This window comes from Lepisma saccharinum, chromosome 8 (assembly GCF_977018435.1).
Source record: "Lepisma saccharinum chromosome 8, izLepSacc3.1, whole genome shotgun sequence".
In the NCBI taxonomy this organism is placed as follows: Eukaryota; Metazoa; Arthropoda; class Insecta; order Zygentoma; family Lepismatidae; genus Lepisma; species Lepisma saccharinum.
The window spans coordinates 93685078-93710533 of NC_139236.1; the positions used below are offsets into that span (position 1 = coordinate 93685078).

The window sequence follows — 25456 nt, forward strand, 5'->3', positions numbered from 1 at the left end:
TAGGAGAACTTTTAGGTTTCGAGAACAACACCAAACTCGAAGCTGGCATCAAGCACGTAGCAACCAACATTCCTAAATTCTTGGCCATAGAAACTCTGAACGTACACTGCAACGTGGCCGAAGGTATGATCACGAAATCCTCGGACGGTTTACTGGGAAGTCACAAGCAGACGGGAATCATAGCCACTTTCAAACCAAGTTCCGAGTTCATGGAACCGATCATCTACACGCCCTCTTCGCCGATCTATTTTCCAGTATGTCGCAACCGCATAGACGACATAGAGTTGGTGGTGACGAACGAGAAAGGAGACGTGGTAGATTTCGCAGGTGCCACTACGACGGCCATCGTGGAGATCAACGTATAATAAATAATCATACATGTAAAATGGAGCAAATCGAAAGTTACGAATTGCAATCTTTCCCTCCCAACCGTCGCACGTTCGCCAATCTGAACGAGGCGAACAGGGAGATCGAATACGACGTGGACGTAGGCGACGGGTTCATTCATCCTCACAGAGCGGACCTCTACCTTCAATTCGACGTGGTGAAGAAGGAAAGCGGAGACGCGTTTCCCGCAGCAGCAAACTTGATACTCGTGGACAACTTCGTGCCTCACCTGTTCTCGCAGGTGGAGGTGAGGAAACACAACACCGTCATCGACAGAATAGATTATCCAGGCATCACGTCGACGGCGGTGGGAACTTTGAAATTATCCAAAACGGACGCAGCGTACTACCAGGCCGGGGGATTCGAAGCCGGGGCCAAAATATCGACGAGAAGTCAGACGGTGCTCTTTCCCATGCGTCTGCTGCCTGGTTTCTTCTCGGACTACAAGGAGATCATGTGGAAGGGAGGACTGAGGGTCACGTTTCGAAGAGCGCCCAACGACAACGACGCACTGATGCGATACGCTACTTTGGGTCCGGACGGCACCACGCCGATAGCCAATACTTTACCCGAAGCAGCAAAATGCATCATCCGGAGCATGGAATTGAGAATGCCGGTGGTGGAATACGAAACAAACTACGCCCTCAAGTACAAAGCGGAGATCTTAAAAAGTCCGCAGGTGTTGATTCACTTTCACGGTTACCAGTGCGTGCAGAAAATGGCGTCGGGAAGTCACATGGAATTCGACGTGACGACGCAGTTCAACAACATACAGTTCGACATGCCAGATTTCGTCGTAGTGCTCTTTCAGACCGGGAGGGACAAGAATCAGGAAAAAGATTCCAGCAAGTTCGACGACTGCAAGATCAAGAACGTTTATCTGAAGAACGGACGCAACGAAGTGTTCCCGCGCGAGAATTACAACCTCGACGTGACCAAAAACGATTACCTCAAACTTTACGAAGCGTTCTCGGCTTACAAACGCGTGACCGAGGGAAGCGTGGACATGTACTACACGCCCAGCGAGTTCAAAGCACGGAGACCCATGACCGTCATCAACACATCTAAGAGAAAGAAGGTTGTGGTTAACGATCGAACCAACATCAAGGTCGTCTGCGAGTTCCACGATGCCTTGCCCGAGGATACCCTATGCAGTGTCATCCTGATTGCAGAGAAGTCCTTCGCCTACGACGTGAAGAACGAGAGGGTCACAGAGCAGTTTTAAAATTCATAAAAAATTGCCACATACTAAAAATCAACATCCAACACATTTTAGGTTATATAAAATTTGTGAAAACCTTATAATACTGAAATATTAAAACAAACGGAGTCCCCCTTGTAGGTTAGTTCGGTGCGTAAATAAAAAAAATGATAGGTTAAGTTATATCACTTAGGATCGTAAGAAAATTAAAAAAATCGTAAAAAAAAAGATAGGTTAAGTTATATCACGTAACATCGTGATATACCTACCAAGTATAAATGGAAAAAATGAGTGCAGTGAAAATTTGTACTAAAACATCGCTAAACGCTATAACATCGACAAAAAATTGTCAAAATATGTCAAAAACTTATATTCGATTGATGAAAAAAATACCTACAAAATATGATCCTCAAATAATAACGTTCAAACAGTACCTAAATAAAAAAATGATAGGTTAAGTTATATCACTTAGGATCGTAAAAAAATTAAATAATCGTAAAAAAAGGATAGGTTAAGTTGTATCACGTAACATCATGATATACCTACCAAGTACGAGTGGGGGAAAAATGAGTATAGTGAAAATTTGTACTAAAACATCGCTAAACGCTAAAACATCGACAAAAAATTGTCAAAATATGTCAAAAAGTGATATTCAATTGGTAAAAAAAGACCATACCTACTAAGTACTATTTTGAAACAACCAATATACACTACTCACAACTGCAATTTTGTGCAGGGACATTTCCCCAATTTTAAAGTTTGAAACTCCATTATAATAGTGTGCCTGGTATGAATGCAACATTAATATTACGTTTTTAATATTGTCAATTTATTTTTATATATACTTTGCCCATATGGTATTCCAATCCAATTTTTTCTCCTTTAACATTTCTTTGGGATTCAATGTTTTGTTATAGCATTGTTTATTTTTGCCAAAAATGTCATTTATTTAAGCACTTAACAAGAGAACGGTTGAAAGATTATATAGACACTTATAATTCCTACATGGGGTGGCGTTAATGTCGTCGCCTTGGAATCAAGGATACTTAATAGTCACAGCGTGGTTCGAATCCCAGTCCGGTCACGATTAGCCGTGCATAAAGTGGGCTTGAAACAAAATCAAACAATTCATAGAGCTTTTGTGGATTTATTTATTTAAGTTTATTATTAAATAGTCTTATTTGCAGTGCCTGGCACTAGCGTGCGTAGTATTCTTTTCGGGAGGAGCTTGAATTGTAAAAGTGGATAGTACATAGCTGCTTTCTAGGGAGCGGCATACACAATAACATATTTTTAATGTTAAAAACCTTCCACTCTCAAAAATGGCAGTCGAGGGTCATTTTAAGGCGAGTTTGCATTCACCACTCTGATTTTCCCAGAGTTTTTACTGCTTTTGTTTGAAAATATTCATTTTCTCAAAATTCCGGGGTAAGCTGTAGCCCCTTCAGAAACCCTTTGCATACGCCAGTGGTACCTGGCATTATAATACATATCGAATTAAGTATACTGAATTATAATCGATTATCTATTGTCTTGAACGTTATTACCCATGCGTATAATTAGTAATGTCGAGCATTACCGCAGAATTGGCATTTGTGAAATTTCAAATGATCTTATGTCTCAATAGCAAAATATCAATATCTAGTCAAATATTAATCTTATGACGCCTACACTCTTTATATGTGTCGCAGTAGCCTTTGTCGATTGTCATTAGGACGCGAAAATCAATATATATTATTCACAAATGCTATACAGTCTGTTGCTACTTCTCCTGGGCATTATGCATGAAAGAACAAATTGTTCCTTGCAACAATTGAATTCTTATTTCCTCGGGAGGGTTCGCTTGCCAATAATGTCTGGCTATAAGGTCCGATTGTTATCTGGGTCAGCACGCTCGACGCTACCCAGCGTGTGTGTTGACGTACATGCCACATATCTTCGCCAGCATCGACTGACGGACGCTTCACTTCTCCTCTTCATTAAGTAAACTTTGCGCTTAGGATCTCGTGAGTAGTGGATCACTTCCTCTGTAATATTCGGTGCCATGAAGATCGCTGTCATTGCATCGTTGTTGATAGGTAAGTTTGTTATTTCACGATATATTTTGCAACATTTGCATGCATTTATTGTTTTGCGTTGTGCAGTGTCTCCAAAACATATATGTAAATTGTCTACAACAGATCATTCCTTCAGTCGCTTCGCACCACTTTGAAAGTAACTACTTACTTTTAACTCCTTTACTTCTTTGAGGAATGTCAACTATAACAGAGTCCCTTTTTTGCAATAGAAGTAAGGTTACCAACATATTCTTTAGAACACTTCTGTCTTCTCTGGATGCTAAGGTTAAAGGATTTTTCTGATATAGGCTAAGACGTCGTTGCGTTCTAAAGTTACAATATCCACGCTTTATTGCAATTCGTGATGTCTAATTCCGCTCTAAGACTTACCTGTTTTTGATGGATTGCTGCATTCGTTTGGAAGTTTGGAACAATTAATGATCATTAAGTGTGTGAAATTTGTTTGCAAGATTATTTTCAGGGAAAGTAACTGCAAAAAACACTTATAGTTACTTTTCAAGTATCAGTAACTATAACAGAGTTACTTTTTTAAATGAGTAACTGTTACTAAGTTACATTTAAAACTTAACTTTCCGAACACTGCTTCGCAATCTCTCTCTTCGAAGGGATTGTTTACCCAGTGCAATTTTTCTTTTCTATTTTAAGCAAGTAAATTAATATGTCGTGTAATGTCTGTCTGTGCAAAACGGAAATGCGGAAGTGTTGAGAAGGGCATTTTTGTTGATCTTCCAGACCGAAGCCATCAATTTTATTAATTTTAAAGATATTGGCGTCCCCACTTGACGTGCAAAGATGGGGTGTAGCCCACAGTGAAGCAATCTTAGCCCATCTTCCCACAAAGCCTAGAAAGGTTCAGAATATTTGATAGCAGGGCTAGAATCACAAACTCATGGATAAGGAAATAGTGTTTGTCAAGATGTCAAATTTCGTAGTCCACTTTTTGCTTACATAGCCTAATTTGGACTAGATCTACTCTTTTAAAGTGGGGAGCGGATCTAGTGTGCAATGTTCTACCACTGTGGATCGAACCCAGGACCCCTTGATTACAAGTTTAAAGTAATGAATGACAGGAATAAGGACATTGAATAGTGTTCCAGAGAAAGAAATAGAGACTTAGAAGCAGAGAATGCATATATATACGCGTGTATGTATATATACAGGGTGTCGCAAAACTCTTTCAACAACGCTTGGGTACTGGTAGATATCATAAAAATAAGTAACTTTTTCCTATAAAGTTTACCTCAAAAGAGCTTAGTTTCTGCGCTATAAGCGCTTAACATCTATCCTGTACATATGCAACCCAACACAGCAAACGCTTGCTGTGACATGACTACCAGGGGCGCGTGGCAGGGTTGCCACTAACGTTCCTCGTTAGGAGAGACGACTTGAAAACAATAACTTGGGAATCTTGCCTGAGCAAAATCCAAAACATTAATGATACTTGCGATGTTGTAAGAAGCATTGACAGTATTTATAAACTGACCAAGACAAATAATGGGCAGACTGAAATTCAAGATTACTCATTCTAAAATATCTCCATAATTCATTGATTGATTTGGTTTATTTTAATTCGCTTTTCTGCCACCTTTGGCTAATCGCGAAGATGAGAATGATATGATGAAATAACAAATGACACCAATGTCTAGGCCAGGATTTAAACCCGAGACACCTGGCGCCGTAGCGATCTGTGCTAACCACATCACCACGGGGTGTTTCGTGTATCATGCAATATCAACAATTGCAAGGGACATGTGAGATAGGAAATCCACGAACGAACAAATGTAAACATGATGTGTTTGATGCCTCGTTTCGAACACGCACACTGTAATGTTATTAAAATTATTAAAATTATTCCTATCTGTGCTAGCGTTATTGCTAATCGTCTTCATCTCATAAGGAAATAATTGCAAGGTTCTTTTAATTTAATGATTGATTGATTCATTGATAGATTGATTTGCTTTATTTTACTTCGCCTTTTGTGTCACTTTTGGCTAATTTGAGAAGATGGGGATGAGTGATGATATGATGAAATTGATGAATTGACACTCATAAACATCCATACCGAAGCCGGGATTCGAATCCAAGACCCCTGTCATCGTAGCGCGATATTCTAACCACTCCGCCAGGGGCTGACTTTCAATTTAATGAAAAACGTCGTTTAGACATGAATAAATTCACACATTAAAACTAGTGCTTATTAAAAACCAAAGCCAAGAAATGCGTACTTATATCAAGCGCTGAACTGTAAAGGGCACTCGTATTGCACATTTGCGTATTATTTACATTAGTTCGTTCGTGGATTTCCTCTATCTAACGAGGAACGCTAGTGGCAACCCTGCCACGCGCCCCTGGTAGTTATGTCACAGCAAGCGTTTGCTGTGTTGGGTTGCATACGTACAGGATAGATGTTAAGCGCTTATAGCGCAGAAACTAAGCGCTTTCGAGGTAAACTTTATAAGAAAAAGTTACTTATTTTTATGATATCTACCAGTACCGTGTGTGACAAACAACTTCTTGAGAGTTCGTCAGCAGGAGTTTTCATTGTGAGCATGAACAGCCCATCATCATACAGGACTGACGTTACACATTCATTACCATAAAAAGCCTTCATTCTCTGATGAATGTCAATTGGGGACACATTTTCTGCAGTTAGAAACTCTGTCACCACACGCAGTTTCACGCGTGAACCGACATAGTGTGGTTACATGCTGCCATTTCCCTCGCTCTAGTTCAGCAACTCATGGTGATAGAAGTTTGAAACTTGGAATGGAGAGGGGGGGATGTCTGAAGAGTACAATGCATGGTTGCTCAAAATCCAAAATGTTTTTACACCCTCACAAAAAAGGAGGCATTACTTTTCAGCCCACCCTCGTATATATAAAGAAATCAGGAGATAGAGAAAGAGAAGAAGGGAAAATGTAGAAAGAATGAGAGATAAAAGAAAGATGAGATAAAAGAGGAAGAAGATGGAAAAAGAGGAAGAAAGATAAAAAGAAAGAGCAACCGTAATATAAGGAAAGAAACAGGAATAAAAAGGAAGATAAAAATGAGAAGAACAAAGCAGCATTGGAAGAACCAAATCAAGAGGCAGAGAAACAGATAAAGTGAGAAAGAATGAGGAATGGAAGGAATAGTGGTATATAGAAAGAGGAAAACAGTGGAAGAAAGAAAAGAAACAAAGAAAGAGAATGTCGGCAGCCACAACTATAGGTCTATTCCACTATTACGGCTGCCGGTCCTCGTTCTGGTAAGGGAAGTGGGGAGCGAGGATTATGCAGCAGACCAACCAGACAATAGCGGTGGCGCCGAGAGGTAAGACGCGGTGGTAGGAATTACTACGTGTACCTAGTTCTACTGGCTGCTGCGTTTCTTATCGTGCAGGCTTGATCGCTTCCCCGCTCCCAACTTCCCTTGCCAGCATTAGGATCGGCCGCCGTAACAGTAGAAAATACCTATAGTTAAAGTATTTTCTCCACCCTTGAGCCACAATTCTCTGTTGATTAATGTCTTAGTGTCAAATACTCGTATTTTGTCTCAGATCTTCAGTTGCGTAGAACGTGATAAGCTACATTTAGCTTTTTTCCAAATGTTTACGTTTTTTTACGCCGCCTTTTTAGGCTAATCGTAACGATGAGGATGCATGATGATTACATAAAAATTGAAGGAACGGTAAGGAATGAATACCCGGGCTAGAACTCGAACCAGATATCTTCGGTAGCGTGTTCGTCTTTTTGTTATTGTGATTTAAAAGTGGCATCTCTTCCTTTCTCTTGCCAGTCAGCGTTTAAGACCTGCCCCAACTTGATTTCCTTCCGCCACAACACAAGAAGTGTTTCTATAGAAGTAACGGTCATCTTTTTTCGCATCTACACCTTAATTCCGTCTTCAAACGTATTCTGTGTGGAAAACATTCATACGCTCGTAAGTGTAAATTGACAGTGAAATTCTTCATAGGATTCTCCAAGTTCTTTAAGAACAAGGTCAGTGAATCAGCACTCAGAGGAGGAGGTACTATTGTATAGAGCGCCAAGCCAACGCCACTGTTGCCAACTATTCTCTTTTAGGACCAAATCTGGATCTTCAAGTCAAATGTGCAACGTTCCGTACCAATGGATTCACATTGTCATTCGTCCCCATTAGCCTAATGAGGTAGAAAAGTGATGTAAAGTGAGTCTCGCTTTAGACATAAGCATTTGCCTTAGCACTTTTGCTAGAATAAATGCTTCCAAAAATCTTATAGCATTTTTTATAACCAACAATACTTTACACGGAAGTATTATCTGTAACATTCCTGTTAGCATTTGCGATTGCGATGTGAAGCGTGCAGAGACCGTTAGATAGTATATACAGCACGAGAGGCATACGAGATGAGCTAGTTCCCGGCGTTTACAATTGAAACAACTAATTTAGTTTTCCATACGTGTACTGTATACATTATAAAGCATGTATTTCAGCAGCGCCATTGATTTGTACCTAAACTCATTTAATAGGAAACCTTATTCCTCTTGGTTGAATAGTTATCGGCTTTTAAAAATGTGAAGTGATACATTGTTTACATCTTGCGCGGCCCCCATTACAACTTCACTTGTGACCATGAGGTCACTTCTGATTGGTTATGCTACGGAAATAGGACGGGTTCTATCCTTGATAAATGCCATGAGATATGTCATGGCATCTGAAATGCCATAAGATTTCTCATTTTACACGGTAGTATTTTGGTCATGGCATGAAAGCAAAGGAAAATGCTTTTGTCTAAAGCAGACATATGAGTCACATATACAGGGTGTATCATGAGTAATGGCGCAAACTGACACAGTTGAAAGTACACGATAATAGAAACAAAAAAGTCTCGGTAAACATGGGTCTGTAAACGAGCTGTTTTCGATATAATTGCGAATGTGTGGTTACAAGCCGCCACTGACTTCATTGTTTGTAAACGTCATCCAAATGGTTAAAATGCTAATAATACAGTAAGAAAATTAATTGGAGGTCTCATTGCTTTTATTGAACATTCTACTTACTTTAACAAACGTTAGTATGTTACAATTATTGTACACTCGTGCCTGTTAAAGGAGGTGTTCAAAGTGTCTTCCTTGCATCTGGATGCAATACTGTACGCGATTCCGCATTGAGTGTCGAACACCCCCGGTTCATTTCGGAATTGGCCACAAGCATATACAATTCTCTGTACTGATTGTATCCATCCTGTCTGATTACAACGCCACCTCTCGGAAATGTTCTGTTTTGTAAACAAAAGCAAACCTCAGAACGCACAAGGAGTAAAGCGCTCGGTGTTTACAAAATGCAATCAGTGACGGCTTCTAACCACACATTCGCACACATTATTAACATTATACCAACTAGGAGACGTTACAAACAATGAAGTCAGTGGCGGCTTGTAACCACACATTACGATTATCTTGGAAAACAGCTCGTTTATTATCGTGTACTTTCAACTGTCAGTTTGCGCCATTACTTATGATACACCCTGTATAAATGTCATCACTAAATTTAATTTTCTTAATGTTAATTTTGGGGTTTCAATGTCTGAAACCCAAACTTGCTCCAAAACAAAGACATTCTAGTTCTAGATTCACCTCGGCCGTTCCTTTCTAGTGTTGCAGCACCTAGAAGTAGACGGAAGCCCTGAGGAGAAGCGTCTCTATCACTTCCTGTTCCGGAATTACACGAAGGAGATTCGTCCTGCAGCGACCCCTGACGATGTCGTGAAGATCGAGCTGGCTCTTTCATTATACAACATGGTTGACATGGTAACAGAGTCTTTGTTTCTTATACAGCAGAATCGTAGTTTGTCACTTTATATCACAGTATTATTACACTATGTTTTTATAACACCATTAAGCCTTGTTTCCATGATATGAAAAACTCGATATGCTGACCAAGGCAAAAATTTATTTTATTTTAAAACATACACTAAACGTTACGTTTAGTTTGTTTTATAATAAAATAAATTTCTGCCTTCGTCAGGATATTGAGTTTTTCATATGTATTTTGTATCTCTTTATGCTCAACTACCATCTTGACTATTAATCAAATAATCTTAAAGGTTAAATGAGGGGTACAGAGTAAGGATGCCTAAATCCGGATAAAATTTTCTGCGTATATCGGATACCGGATATTCTGATATCCGGATAATCTAATTATCCTAAATGTCCGGATATCTTAATGTGTGCATTATCCGGACAGTTTTATCGATTTATCCGTTTTACGAGCTACTCAAACTAACTTACTCTCTAGCCTTCTCAAATCCAAAGGTTTGTGGCTGCAGCACACAAGCCTTCTATCTGTCCCTATCCTGGGCAAGTTGAATCCAATCTTTTCCATTCTAACTGGTTTCCTTTAGGTCCATCTCATCGTTATCCCTCAATCTTCGTCTTGGCCTTCATATAGGTCTCTTACCATCAGGTTTCCAAACAAGAATCATGTAAACTCTTCCATTCGTGCCACATGGCCTGCGCCCTAAGTCTTCTTGATTTTATTTTTCTAATAACATGAATACAAATTATGTGGTTCTAAATTATGTAACGTTCTCCAATCACCTGTCTCCTCATCCTTTTTAGGTTCAAATATTTTTTCTATGGATATTATTTTCAAATTCTCATAATTTATGTTCCTCTTTCAACGGGCTAACCACATATGCTTTCAATCTCAATGTACGGATTTTCTAGAAATCCTTCATTAAATCTGTTCTATCCGGATCAGTAGCATCCGAAACCAATATCAGGTAATTTGAAATGCGGATATCCGTTATCCGTAAAAGCGAAGAAAAATAAATAACCAAAATTGCAGTGGGTTGCTTTACGAGAATTTTCTTAACTGGGTGATAGCATCTCTCACTTTGAGCATTCTTGCTCCCCTGAGAAAATCTTTTGCGAGCATCATTGTAAGAGTCGAAGGGTTTTTGTAGCACCCTGTACTCTGCACACAGAGAGTGGTTGAGGTTTTCGCCCGAAGTCCGTGTGTTACTGGAGACAATGGAAAAGTGCATTGTGCCCGGGGCACATGCGCGACGTCAAAACTAATCCGAGTCAAGAGAGAAACATTTTTCTGGGAGCCGAAAGCTCTCGGCGCCCTTGTTTATGTCGCTACAAAGGAACTCCTGCTCCTCTGGGTCCCCGAACAGGAAAACACGGAGAAACAAGGAGACCGAGTACAAGGAATAGGTGCCAAAAGCCAGAGAGAGAGGAAGATCGCATCCAGAAGCTTGTTTGTTTGCAGACGCGCACGGAAAACACATCCCAGACCCGGAGGAAATCAGAACTGAAGTAATTTTTTTCATATCTCGCTGCAACATTTTTCTCTCTCTCTCAACCAGGCTTATGACTTCCTGCCAATTTGACTAAAAGCTTTGTAAAGTTCAAAAAAGCTTATATTGAATTTTAATCAATAATTTCAGTAAAAACATTCAGAAATGTAATTCATCAATACGTATGTTAATTCCGTGCAGATGGAAAGCAGATAAAATCTTGAAAAGACAGTTGAAACTTTGTTGCTAGTTATAAGAACAGTCATTTTATGCTTTGATCCCTGTATCATCTTATCACCCTTTATTCTAATCTTTGCGATTAGACAAAAGTGGCAGAAAAGCGAAGTAAAATAAATTAAAATAAATTAAATTAAATGAAATTATGTCCTACTGCACAATTTTTATACATCGCTGACTGAGTACAAACAAAGTGGTAAATTTCTTTATCAGAATAGTCAAACATAGATGTCCAGCCCTTGCAAACTTTTCCAAACATGAAATTATATCCACCCTTCAAATTCACGATCCTTCCCTTCGCCGACAAGTTTCAAATCTAACATTTCTTTTCAAAATCATGAATGGACAACCTTTCACTAACGAACTCTTGCCACATCTTCACATCCGGATCCCACGTACCAACATCAAATGCAACAACTTCTTTTACACAAAAGCCTCAAGGCTACAAACAAGGTACAATACACTAAATGATCCTCCAGGCTTCCATCTATCTAAGCAGGCTTTCAGAAATGCGTGCATCAAGCAGCTGAAGAGAAATTAATATTTGTTATACCCTAGTTATTGTTTTATTATTATTATTTTATTTTATTCTTGTTACATATGTGTGCGTGCTTCTCATTTGTTAATTTCTATTTTGCTCTCTGTTGACATCCTGATATAAAATGGATTCTTTCTGTATTCAGGATTTCTCAAGTAAATAAATAATTTCAATGTCTATTTTTCTAATTTTTATGTCTATATATCTATATCAAATATTGTATAGCACACATCTTTCCTAATTTAGTAAAGTTTTTGCCTTCCTGTTTTAGAGGTTTTAAACTTGTGTGCTTGGAAATGAACACGATATTTGAAAGTAAGTATCGATATCTGAAACCACCCCGTCTCTCTCTCTCTCTCTTTCTCTCTCTTTCTCTTTGTGTGTGCGTGTCAAGCTTGAATTCCTTGTAACCTGACACCGCTGTTGTTCTGCTTCCCAGAACGAGAGGAAGCAGATCCTGACGACCAACTGTGAACTCATCCAGAAGTGGAATGACGTCAGTCTCCGGTGGCACCCTCCGGAATTTGGAAACATCACCTACATCTACGTCCCCTCCAGCCAGATATGGCTGCCCGACACCGTTCTCTACAACAGGTAATGGCGGGTGGGTCAGGTACACAACACTTCAGATGAAAATAATAATTTATATATATTTGTTTGAAGAGGCAAACTAATGATTTTCATCCATTTTCTATTATTTTAATTTTCTACACAAGTCACTGTTGTTAATAATAATACTAATAATTATAATTTAGTAGAGTGTCAAGAACAACCCACAACACCCAAATGTTAACGTCCCTTCCACGTAGTACACCCTGAACTGCATTTTGCAGACTAACGAGCCTCTGACGTCCGGACTCACGTCCAGTATGATCCTCCGTGCTGTGTTCGTGATTAACCTTCAATCCATTTCATCATATAATCATCCATCCTCATCTTTGCGATTAGCCGAAAGAAGAAGAAAAGCGAAGTAAAATGATTGATTGATTTGGGGTTTTAAGTCCACTTTATTTATTTATTTATTTCCTTCAACAGATAAATTTTCTCCTTTTACAGAAAGTAGCCGATAAAAATACAAATAAAAATACAAATACAAAAACAAGAGAGAAACACAATATAATACAGTGAGACATAAGACAGGTAGAACACATACACAACTATAATGTAATATAAATTACTAGACTATACTATAGAATCATATAACACCCAATTAGCAATTTAGAAGCGCTTCACCCAAAACAATACAGAACAAAACAAAAAAAACAAACAAAAAAACATGTCATTTTTATTCATATGCAATGATATATTGCTAAGTATAACACTAAGTCTTATAATTTATGTTGTAAACACTTGTCTTAATATTTTTTTGTACTCATTGATTGAGATACTAAAATCAAGATTAGATTGCAATATAGATATTTTGTTGTACGCAAAGGACATTCTAAATAATGGCGAATTCTTGAATCTTTCTGTTTTAGGAATATCATAAGACATCAATTGCCGCAGCCTTAAGCCACATTTCTTTGCATTGAAACATATCTTTTGGAGAAAAGTAGGGTTATCTATGATGCCAGTCATTGTTTTGTACAGAAATATTTGTTGTGTTATTTCCCTTCTATTAATAAGACTTTCATAATTAAACTCACTAAGTAGGTCATTGTATGATAAGTTATTATAGTATGATGGTACATTATACTTTTTGTATATATATATATATATATATATATATATATATATATAGTATATTTATGCACAGTAAGGCTAATCGGGACTGGACCTACAGTTTAAAGTGTGACGCGAACCATCATGTGCCTCCACTGGGTATCGAACCGGGACCCCTAGCGACGACGCTACCACTACGCCATCTGGGAGACACCGAAGTAAAACAAATGAAACCAATCAATCAACGAACACCTACTTGCCTACTTGTCAAAGTGCAATGTAAAATAACAATACTGAATAACATGGCTTCATGTACAGTAAGGAGGAGACTGTTGTTATGTTGGGGGTCCCGGGTTCTATACACGGTGGAGGCACATGATGGTTCGCATCCCACTTTAAACTGTAGGTCCAGTCCCGATTAGCCACTGTGCATAAAGTGGACTTAAAACACCAAATCAATCAATCATTTTACTTCGCTTATCTGCCACTTTCGGCTAATCGCAAAGATGAGGATGGATGGTTATATGATGAAATGGTTTGAAAGTTAATCACGAACACAGCACGGAGTAGTATACTGGCCGTGAGACCAGACGCCAGAGCCTCGATAGTTTGCAAAATGCAGTCCAGGGTGCACTATGTGGAAGTGAGGTTGACAATTGGGTGTACTACGTGAAAGGTTCACACCTTACACCCCAAAACATTACCTATATAATAACCACTAATTGTTTAAAAATGGTCGTGTTTTTTTTCTTTTAGGTAGTTGAATGCGGTAGAAACTGACGGTCTCAATTCGTCCAGCCAACTTTACACAGTGTGATTCAAGTCTCACAATTGTGCTGTTAAATAAAGCACAGATTTACTTTATCTTTCAGCGCACAGGGAAGCTACAACGACGACATCATCAATACGAACGTGAAGATCGACTTGAACGGTCACGTGACGCTGCTCTCGCACGCCGTGTTCCACAGCGCTTGCAAGGTGGACGTCACCTACTTCCCCTTCGACAGACAGGTGTGCCCTCTGAGGTTTGCCTCTTGGACCTACGACAGCAGCCAGGTGAGCCGTCAACGAGGTTTCAATTTTATTATTATAGGAAGAATTAGAATCGAAAGAACCTATCTCCGTGGCTCGGTGGTTAGCATAGCGCGCTAAGACGCCAAGAGTCCTGGGTTCGAATCGCGTCTGGGCATAGGTGTTCTTTGTTAGTGTCCCTTTATCAATTTCATCATCCATCCTCATCGTCGCGATTAGCCAGATGTAGCAATAGAGCGGAGTGAAATAAACCAAATGTTAAGTTTTGCAGCCAATTGAGTCTGACTGTGGAAACAGAAATTTGTTTGAATTGTTGCTTTCAATAAACTTTATGCACAGAAAGGCTAATGGGGACTGGACCTACTGTTTAAAGTAGAATACGAACCATTGTGTCCAGTGGCGGCGATTGGGTTCCAAAACCAGGGAGGCAAAGTGCCAAAACTGGAAGGGCAAAGACAGTATCTTTCCCTTTGTAGGTAAGGTTCGTGGGCAAAAGTGGGGGGCACCTACCCACCTCGCCGCCCTAATCGCCGCCACTGATTGTGTCTCCACCGGGTATCGAACCCATAATCCCTTGATTACAAGCCGACGACGTGACCACAATACCATCCGGAAGGCCCGCAGAATTTCATGGAACGTTATCTGTTATAAAGAATGAATGTAAAAAATATATATAAAAAAGCTATTTGCTCCGTACCAGGATGTCGGCCAAACTAGAGGGATGTGATCAGCACCACGCTCCGGCCTCCTTTACCTTCTCTGGGTGAGCCGCAGAACCGCTCTATACAGGGGAGTTGAAAATTTCAAACCAGATCATGTAACCCGGGAATCGAACCCGAGTCTTCCGCGTAGCTGTCAGGCTCAGTACCGGCTGAGCACTGCCTATAAGGTGAATTTTGGGCTTAAAGTCGACGTGAAACCTTCTTTGGCTGCGTCGTCGTTGTTTTGGACATGTTGCAGGGTTGTTTTTCTTACTTCCCTTATGTTTACGTCAACATCGGCCACAAGTGCGGTTTCGCTTTCGTCAAAATAGTTTTCCGCCCCCCACTCTCAGTTACGTAAGCATACTGCGTTCAAGTCTGCTTTGTACTGACACGTAGAGACCTCTACTGGCGCTTCGGGTAACCATGGTCGAGTAAACGTCCGACTGTGAAGCAGGCAGCCACGAGGAACTTCGAGGAACATGGGGAATCTTTGGACACTTCACGGTGAGACAATAAGACAACTTTTTGAATTTGTTTCGACGTCTGTAGGGTATGAACTCATGCTGCGATATGTACACATATTAAGATGCACGCAGAGTGAACGATTTAAACTTCCGGTAAAAATTTACTATCCTTCGAACACCCCTAATTTTTTAGTTTCCTCAATTTTTGACATTCGTACTTACGTATCTCCTTCGCGGAACATTCCTGAAGGTGTATCAACGTTGTTTTGATGAAAGTAAGAGTAATTTTTCACATTACCAGTACGTCTTTCTCGTAGGCCTTTTCGCTTGCCTGAGACACAATATGGCGAGTACACCTTCCTACATAATCGCGCGTCGTGTTTGTCTTTTGTCAAATTTTTGACATTAGTACTTACGTATCTGCTTCGCGGAACATTCCTGAAGGTGTATTGACGTTGTTTTGATCAAAGCAAGAGTAATTTTTCACATTACCAGTACTTCTTTCTCCTAGCCTTTCCGCTTGCCTCACACACAACATGGCGCGCATACCTTCCTAAATAATGACGGGTCGGGCTATCTTTTCTCGATTTTCATTTGTTATGCAGTGTTTCAACCTTCGGAACCCAAGAAATGCCCGTGAACAAACTTCATCTTTTTTTCGCGTTCTTTTACGAAGAAAATTATAATCTTTCGTCGCGCTATCCGTGAATCGTTTTTGCGGCTATCCGTCCTGGAATAAGTGGGAAACATCTAGAAATTGCAAAATAAGCGAAAATAAGGTGTTAGTTTTCCGAATTTAAACTGTCGATGTTCGCGATTTTTTTGTTTCACAACCAAATATATATATTCCTGATACTACCACGACACCAAATTTTAACTATGTTTCCTAACCTAACTGAACTAACCTAACCACGCGCCAATGGTTCGTGGGGCTACCGCCAATGGTTCGTGGGGCTATCAAATGGTTCGCAATTATTTCCAATTTCTAGATCCTGATACTAACACGACACCAAATTTTAACTATGTATCCTAACCTAACTGAACTAACCTAACCACGCGCCAATGGTTCGTGGGGCTAGCGCCAATGGTTCGTGGGGCTATCAAATGGTTCGCAATTATTTCCAATTTCTAGATCCTGATACTAACACGACACCAAATTTTAACTATGTATCCTAACCTAACTGAACTAACCTAACCACGCGCCAATGGTTCGTGGGACTAGCGCCAATGGTTCGCAATTATTTCCAATTTCTAGATCCTGATACTAACACGACACCAAATTTTAACTATGTATCCTAACCTATCCACGCGCCAATGGTTCGTGGGGCTAGCGTCAATGGTTCGCAATTATTTCCAATTTCTAGATCCTGATACTAACACGACATTCCTTTCCTTTCTTCACGACCCAGTGTTCAATTAGAAAACCCACTGGATCCTCCACACCCGGTACAATCTTCACCACGCATCCAGGACACGTCATGCTTCTAACTCTCGTTGCAAACGCAGACAGTTCGAAACACTGGATACCCAATGAACATGAACAAAACACAATCACGACGCGTCATGATAGTCACAACGGTGTACGAAGGTGATGGTGTACGAAGGTGATGGCGTACGAAGGTGTACGCGCCAAACGCTATTCTCCGTCGGAGAATTAATTTTCAACGAACAACATGAATTACAGCTATGAAACATTCCCACATCACACAAAACACCTTCCTGATGTTCGACAACCCTACAGGAACTTATTACGGTAAGTAGTTTCTTCCGTAAAAATAAATAAATGTGTCCGAAGGATAGTAAACAAGTACCAGTGAGGAGCGAATTTAGAATACCGGAAATATGTTCAATTGCTTTGAAAATCGGCATACTGACTAATTTTGGCCTCGTAATCACGAATCTGCAGTTACAATTTGGCGGTCACGTCTAGAAATTGGGAATAGGCCAAATAAGTGGGTCAGTGAACTGAGTAAACACCCTTGATTTATGTAGAACACAACTATTTTTTTTTATGATTAGCGTTCCAAAACTATGTTTATGATGACCCTGAATTTTAACTATGCTTGCCTAACCGAACCTAACCTTACCGTGAATGTTTCGTGGAGCAAACATGTTTTACATTTTTACGCAAGACTCCATATTCTCACATGTAAAGCAACGCATAGCGAACTTCACTTGTTCACATCATCAAACATGGTTACCATATTAGTGTATGGACAATCATAGCGGTAATATCTGCACGTTTTTTTGCAATTTCTAGACGTGACCGCCAAATTTTAACTGCAGATTCGTGATTACGAGGCCAAAATTAGTCAGTATGCTGATTTTAAAAGCAATTTGGAGATACTTCCGGTATTGTAAATTCATACCTTAAGGGATGCGACACACCGATCTATTTCATGGACATATTCTTTGGCACATGCTTCTGTTAATATATTTGTAGATAATATAGTTGATTGATTTATTTGACTTCGCTTTTCGGCCACTTATCGCGAAGATGTACTTGAGTGATATGATGAAATTGGTGAAAAGATGTTCACAAAGAACACAGATTCCTGGTTTCGAACGTGAGACCTCTGTCGTCGTATAGCGCGCTGTGCAAACCACACCACCTCCACGGAGGTCGACTGGAGGTGTATCTTTCAAGTTTGTCTCAGGATTGGGCAGTTTCCAACCTTGGTGTGGCCGATACGTCTCCAGATGTTTAGAAGCCAGTGTCAGATTTAATTTTTCTTTTATCTTCATTTATCGCCTAGTGTTTTTAGAATTTACTGTTTACCTCTCGGCCAGTGTTTTTTTGCTGTTACTATTCAAAGTAGATATATTATGGCCTATCTTTACTGTGCACATATAAATAGATGTACTTACATACACGAACATAAAAGTGATTGTTTTGGACACTTGAGTTAATTGGCACTGTAACACGCATACACAAATACACAATATGAGTTTTATTTAAAAATTGAATAGGGTAGTTTTCTATCCACTATTGCGTAATCAAATTCAAAGATACTTGTCTACCAGCATATATTTTTATTTTATTTTGAGTAATGAGGGATACTACATGAAAAACCGCCCGTGAAGCATAAAGTAGCCTCTCTACCATCCCCAGAAGAAGGCCATTTCGCGTGGACTCAGAGGATAACATTTCATGGAGCCCTGGGCGAGCTTAGAATGTGACTCGTTCTTTAATTTTGAAATCTCGATGCGAATCGATACAAAATCTTCAGGCATACGTCAGCAAAATTATCAAATTCAAATAATAATAAATAACGGTTAAAATTATATTTAATAATTTTAATCCCGCTAAAAATGCTATCTCTGCTTTTCTTCGAGCTGAATTCGCTCACGATGGATAATAGAGGACCTGGCAACATTGGCAGTTTGCAAATAGACGGGTGATGTAGCTTTGCTGTGCTCCGTAATCTTACATAATTTATGGAGAACTGTAAGTACTATAGTACTATGTAGAGTAAGAATTACTCTTCAAAATGCAGCATTGATAGAGATATTCAATCAATTTAGCTCGTTCCAGTCACTTCGAAATGTAAACAAACAGGATTTGGAGAAGTTGCTTCCCGTTCGATATATCGCAATGAGCTCTTGAGTGGAATGTGACAAGGAAGAAAGTGCAATGTAGTGAGTGTATTATCTTGTGGGTTTCATATATGCTGTGTCTGGTCATTTTAAATGGCACAAGTCAAACATGGAGTTGAAAATCTTGTTCCAAAGCGAGACGAAGTAGTCATCAACTAGAGTCCGCCATGTCAGCAGAGGTGCCAACTCTTTTTGACGTTTACAACTAATCCAGAATTTAAAAGAAGAAGTTACGAACTTAAAGAAAGTAAATATTGAAACTGAACGTGAACTTGGTAAATCCATGGACTCAGCTAATTAAATGTGACTCTTACTTTTTAGGCTAGGCAACTGTAACTCAGTGCTTATTGGAACAAGTAACTGTAACTCTGATATATTTTGTACCAAGTAACTGTCACTAGTGTCACTCCGTTACTCTTGGAGACAAAAACTCGATTTCCATTACTTGGGGGGGGGGGACAAGTATGTAACTTGGTTACTTTTAAACCGTAACATTCTCATCGCCGCCTACTTAGAGACAGAATTTAATTTCCGTGGTATTTTCAGCTGGACTTGTGGTACAGCGACATCAACAAGGAGCGGCTGCTGATGGGGTTCGCAGAGAACGGCGAATACCGTCTGGAGTCCCTGGAGGGGGAGAAGGGGATGTTCAGCGACCCCTGCTGCGAGGCGCCCCTCGTCTCCATCACGTTCCACCTCATCTTCAGGCGCCGCCCCCCGTTCTTCCTCCTGACCTTTGTGATGCCCTGTCTCCTCATCAACCTCATAGGTAAGGGGAGGGGAGAAACTTGGCAGTGTTCGCCGGAAAACGTCCGCAGTGCACAATAGATTCTTCTCTTGCTATTATTATGTATTTCCAGCAAGGTTAAGGCTTAAGTTTGCAATTCACTTATTTTCTTATTTTCGACGCAGGTTTCAAATATGAAAATAATTAAACGAAAATTGATGCTAATTTTTATCGTCATTAGTGAAGTACAAAATATAGTATGTGGGTTATACTTATCTGGAGTAAGGTAACTAACAGTAAGTTAGGCACTTTTAAAACTAACGTAACCGAAGTGGATCACTACCTCAAGAGAGTATCTGTAATTCAGTTACTTTTGAGCCAAATTACTGTAACTGTTATTTTTTGGTGTCAAGTAACTGTAACATGGTTACTTATGGGCAAGTGACTCTAACTTGGTTACTTTTTGGAGCAAGAAACTGTAATCTTGGTTACTTTATGGAGCAAGAAACTGTAACGTGGTTTCTTTTTGGAGCAACAAACTGTAACGTGGTTTTGTTTTTGGAGCAAATAACTTTAACGTGGTTACTTTTTGGAGCAAATAACTGTAACGTGGCTTATTTTTTGAGCAAATAACTGTAACGTGGTTTATTTTTGGAGCAAATAACTGTAACGTGGTTTCTCTTTGGAGCAAGTAACTGTAACGTGGTTTCATTTTGGATCAAATAACTGTAACGTGGTTTATTTTTGGATCAAATAACTCTAACGAGGTTACTTTTTGTAGCAAATAACTTTAACATGGTTACGTTTTGGATCAAGTAACTTTAATGTGGTTTCTTTTTTGAACAAGTAACTGTAACGTGGTTAATTTTGTGCGAAGTAACTGAAAAAGTAACGTTCCAAACGTCCATTCCTCGTGGCTAACTAAACGATTAAAAGACCCAGAATGGGTATCGGAGATTTTGCTATTTCTTCGGTTGGGGATGGAATTTCAGAAACAATATCCAGTGGAATAAATCCTCCTCAATTTGGGCGATAATATTGGGAAATTAGTTTGATCCTATAGGTTTTGTCACGTAGCTCTGCGTCGTGGACTGTTATTGCAGGCAGGGATATGTTTGTTGCTTTATAAATCAGGGGATTTGTATATTCAGTAAGTTCCTAATACAAGTTCTGTCTAACATGTTCCGTGTTATTAATCAGAACGGAAACGCGCATAAAATGACTCGTCATGAGAGCTACGTCTGCACTAATTCCCTACCCAATTATTGTCCCGTTTCCAGAATTACGACCGAATTGAAACACTTGTAATTTTCACGTTTCCTCCCTTTTGCAACGAAACACAATCATGGGAGTCGATGCGTCTATAGAGGACTGATGTAAATTGGCGCGGCTATTCAGAGACCCGGGCTCGTGCGTCGGCCTCGGAGCCCTTTGTGAGCGCGCGCAACGCAGCAAACTGACAATTCTGACTATTACGTCATTCTCTCAAAGGAGGTTTTCCGCGAAATCTGGGTAACAGGTACAATCGGCCGCTGTAATTCTGTTTTCCTCTTGCAGCGGGATCGGGGTTTAATTACATTGGCCTTTGAATGGGCAAATGAGATGCGTTCGACTGTTCTCGTTACTTGTGCTTCGTAGGGATTCGCTATCGTTGGCCCGTTTTACCAGCACCGTGCTGTTACAAAGCACCGGGTTGTTACACAGGCCGGAAATACATCTGTCTTAAGTTACATTGCTTAAGAACTACCATAAAACGATATACAGAGCATTCCCTGACATTCGCTACGAGACTCGGCGGCAAGCTGCCCGGCATCAACGCTAGTCTTTCCCGGTGAACGGGTCCGCGACAATCGCTAGAGTCGGCTATTAGAATTACAGTTTTAATACTGTGTACTAACCTTGACTACAGAAGGTGTTGAAAATGATGTCCCTCTGCTGCAACACATTACTGGCATCTATAATCCTCTACGTCTCTTGTTTCCCCTTTAATACTAAAGAAGTGAGACGAGGATTGTCTTATCGGCGCAGTGGAACGTAATGATCATATATTAGGTACTTAAATTATTCAATTTAAACTTAATATTCTTTGACACATAATCTTTATTACAAATAATATTATTACTTATACTTTCCAAATTTAGTTAACTCAACAGAAATTTTTATGGATTATATCCCCGTTAAACTAGTACAGTTCGTCGCATTTGATTGTCACCAGTCAGTAAGTAACGGCTACACGAGTCAGAGCCAACCGCAGTCCCGCCCACAGCCAACATGACCCGGAGCAATCCACCTAAAAAAATTAAAACAAAAACAAATTCCTTTTCTTGCTCTTTTAAGAACTCAAAATAACTCCATTAACTTTAGGTAAATTACACCCGGCCATGCAGGCCCCAAAAGGGTGATAGACGGTAATGCAGTATACTCAGCCTGTGTCCAGTCCGTCCAAAGTCTCTCTCAGTCGGTAAGGATCTGCCACGCTAAACTTCTCGCTCGCCCAGCGCAGAAACCCAGCCAATGGCATAACCTTCCTGAGTCACCTGTCTATTGAGTCTCAATACGTCATTCATGAGTAATATTACACTATGGGATTACACATCTCCGAAGGAAATTGGCATTTACACGTGCAAGTTCGTCTACTGTAATTCTCCCGATTTTTCGTACAATACTCTTTTAACTCACGGATAGTGTGCGAATTGTCTTTGTATTCTTTATTTCCCCATTTATCTTTGCACTTTTATTCAGAACTGACCCTGTTACTCTAAACTTTTCTACGAGGTTTAATATAATCGATTGTCGCGGACCCGTTCACCGGGAAAGACAAGCGCTGATGCCGGGCCTCTTGCCGCCGAGTCTCGTAGCGAATGTCGGAGAATGCTCTGTAGTTGATTGATTGATTTGGTGTTTTATGTCCACTTTATGCACAGTAAGCCTAATCGGGACTGGACCTACAGTTTAATGTGGGATCCGAACCACTGTGCCTCCACCGGGTATCGAACCCGGGACCCCTTGATTACGCTACCACTGCGCCATCGAGGAACTCCTAAACGATATAGTGTATATCCCCAAGTATTCTGCTCGCATTTCCAACTGGCGGCTAAAAAACAACGATGCGTTAAATTCTCTTCGATTCACATCGTGCATTTTCGTTGATTGATTGATTTGCTTTATTTTACTTCGCTTTTTGTGCCACTTTTGTCTAATTTGCGAAGATGGCGATGAGTTATGATATGATGAAATTGATGAATGGGCACTCGCAAGCATCCATGCCCAGACCGGGATTCGAACCCGGGACCCCCTGGCATCGTAGCGCGATGTGATAACCACTCTGCCACGGGGGCCAGCTCGGTCAGTTTCGGGTCTCAAGACACCTAAAGTTCCTGACGGGGCGGTACAAATGAGCGTTGGATACACAGCATGTTGACAAATCTACTGTAAAGCGGGGAAGGGGGGAGAGTTGCTGGATAAACGTTGCACGATAGTACACGAAACACCCAAACGCTGTACAAACAAGCTAATAAAAATTCCAGACAAAACAGACGTACTCTTGGTAACGTGGTAACGGGAGAGCGATGTTACCCCTACATCTTTTACTTCGCAACTGAGGTTGTTGGCACTCATCGAGCCACACTCGTAGAGCTATGCATCAAAAAGTAGATCAGCCGCCAGGTGGGCCCGCGATCAGTATAGTATTGGCGATTGGGTGCCAAAAGTGGGGAGGGAGGGGGGTTAGTTTACCTTATCTTGGTAGACAAGGTTTAGCATTAAGAAGCCATGGTTCTATTCGCCGTCATTGACCACAAGGTAAAGTGTGATAGTCCTTGCACATTTTGTAATATTATTATGGTGGTAATATAGCAATCGCAATAAGTAATTTAATTTATATTCCCATCATTATCTTTTGCCATATCACGCACTACGAGAAACACGTCATAAACTAAATTTATTTTATGAAACGTCCTTATTTGAAGTTTTATTTGTATAAAACTGAATTTGTTATTCACAAATCGGGTATAATGTACTTCTTTACAGGACGGGACATTTTCACACAATTGTTTATTAGAAAAAAAATATTCGGTACATATATATGTAATAGGTAGTTGAATCTCACTAGCTAGATTCAAACTTAATTTCATTCATTTCCTTGTTTATTGTGGATTTGGTTTATTGTACTTCCACTTTTCTTTCCACTTTTGACTAATCGCGAAGATGAGGATACGTGATCAGTTATCCTATAAAATAATGGAATTTGTCATAGTTAAGGTGATTTACTTATAAATTAATTGTATCGTCTGCGAGTATACAGACATTTTCCAATTTGATCACAGGTATGATCACCATGAGGTTTGGCTACTGAATGTGTTGATTGGGAAGTGTTTTCTCTTTGCATGCATATGGAGGAGAATAATGGATTAGTTTAAACTTGCTATTATCGTTAAAAATCGGGGCATTACCTTAACTTATATGCCCATTTATTTAATTTTCTCTCCGCAGCTCTCCTGGTGTTCGTAGTGCCGGCTGACTCTGGCGAGAAGGTGACCCTTGGGATCAGCACCATGCTCAACATGATTGTGTTCCTGATGAACGTCAGAGAGGACCTCCCTCCCACGGAAAAGACATCGCTAATCAGTAAGTCTGTCCCTAATTCTCTACTTCTATCTTCCCTATAATTTTCCCTTTTATCTCATGCCTTTTTCTCCCTTGTCTCCTTTTAGCTCTCTCCTCATTTGTCACTTTTATCTGCTTTCTTACTTCCCCTTCTTACTTCTGTCTTTTCCATCTCGATTTCTTTCTATATCTGTATTTCTCATCTTTCTCTTTATTATCTCTATTTCCATCTGTCTCTTTTTCCGACTCGTTCTTATCTCTCTCTCATTTCTATTACAATTCATGTCTCTTATTAACCAGTTTCGTTTTTACCACTTTTTTAAAATGTTGTCCCTTATTTACTCTTCTCTTTTCTAATCTTGTTTTCTTTTCACCCCTGTCTCCTCTTTTACCCGTCCTCTTTTTTACCCCTGCTCTTCTTTTTTTGCCCCTCTCTTTCTTTACTCTGTCAGTTTTTGACCTTCTCTTTATGCCCCCTTTTTTTCGTCCCCCTCTCTTTCTTCGTCCCCCTCTCTTTTATCGTCCCGCTCTTTCTTTTACCCCTGTCCCTTTTTTGACGCTGTTTTTTGATCCTGTCTCTTTTTTGGCCCCGTCTACTTATTGCTTCTGTCTTCTTTCTATCTGTGTGTCTGCTTTATCTCTGTCTTACTCTCTCTCCCTCGCTCTCCCATATTTCTCTGTACCTGACCATCTTTCTATTACTCTCCCCCTTTTCCAACTCTAAATATTAATATTATCTATATAGATACAGATATTATTAATGACCAAAATTACATTACATGATGACTATGATTACACGAACACTTAGCAAAGACTTAAGTTCTTAGAGAACATTTCTTCATAAGTTGTTTCTCCGTTCTAGGCATGTACTACATGGCGTGCGTAACTCTCGTCGCCTCTGCTACTGCGATGTCGGTGATGGTGCTCAACCTGCACCACAGGGGCCACCACGGGCGG

General features: G+C 40.0%; 1 protein-coding gene across 1 annotated transcript; it reads left to right on the forward strand.

Moving 5' to 3' along the window:
* Positions 1-3632: 3632 nt before the first annotated feature.
* Positions 3633-24561, forward strand: LOC145991897 (neuronal acetylcholine receptor subunit alpha-3-like). The gene is made up of 6 exons (XM_083127930.1): positions 3633-3666; positions 9283-9437; positions 12148-12302; positions 14243-14426; positions 19714-19936; positions 24386-24561. The coding sequence occupies exons 1-6, from the start codon at positions 3633-3635 to the stop codon at positions 24559-24561; spliced, it is 927 nt and encodes a 308-aa protein (XP_082984056.1).
* The last annotated feature ends 895 nt before the right edge of the window (positions 24562-25456 follow it).

Bases quoted from the DNA above. Each gene is read 5' to 3' on its own strand.
- LOC145991897 (XM_083127930.1), top strand. From the start codon at position 3,633: ATGAAGATCGCTGTCATTGCATCGTTGTTGATAG. The intron at 12,303-14,242 runs GTAATGGCGGGT...TTTATCTTTCAG, and splicing joins GACACCGTTCTCTACAACAG to CGCACAGGGAAGCTACAACG. The intron at 14,427-19,713 runs GTGAGCCGTCAA...TGGTATTTTCAG, and splicing joins GGACCTACGACAGCAGCCAG to CTGGACTTGTGGTACAGCGA.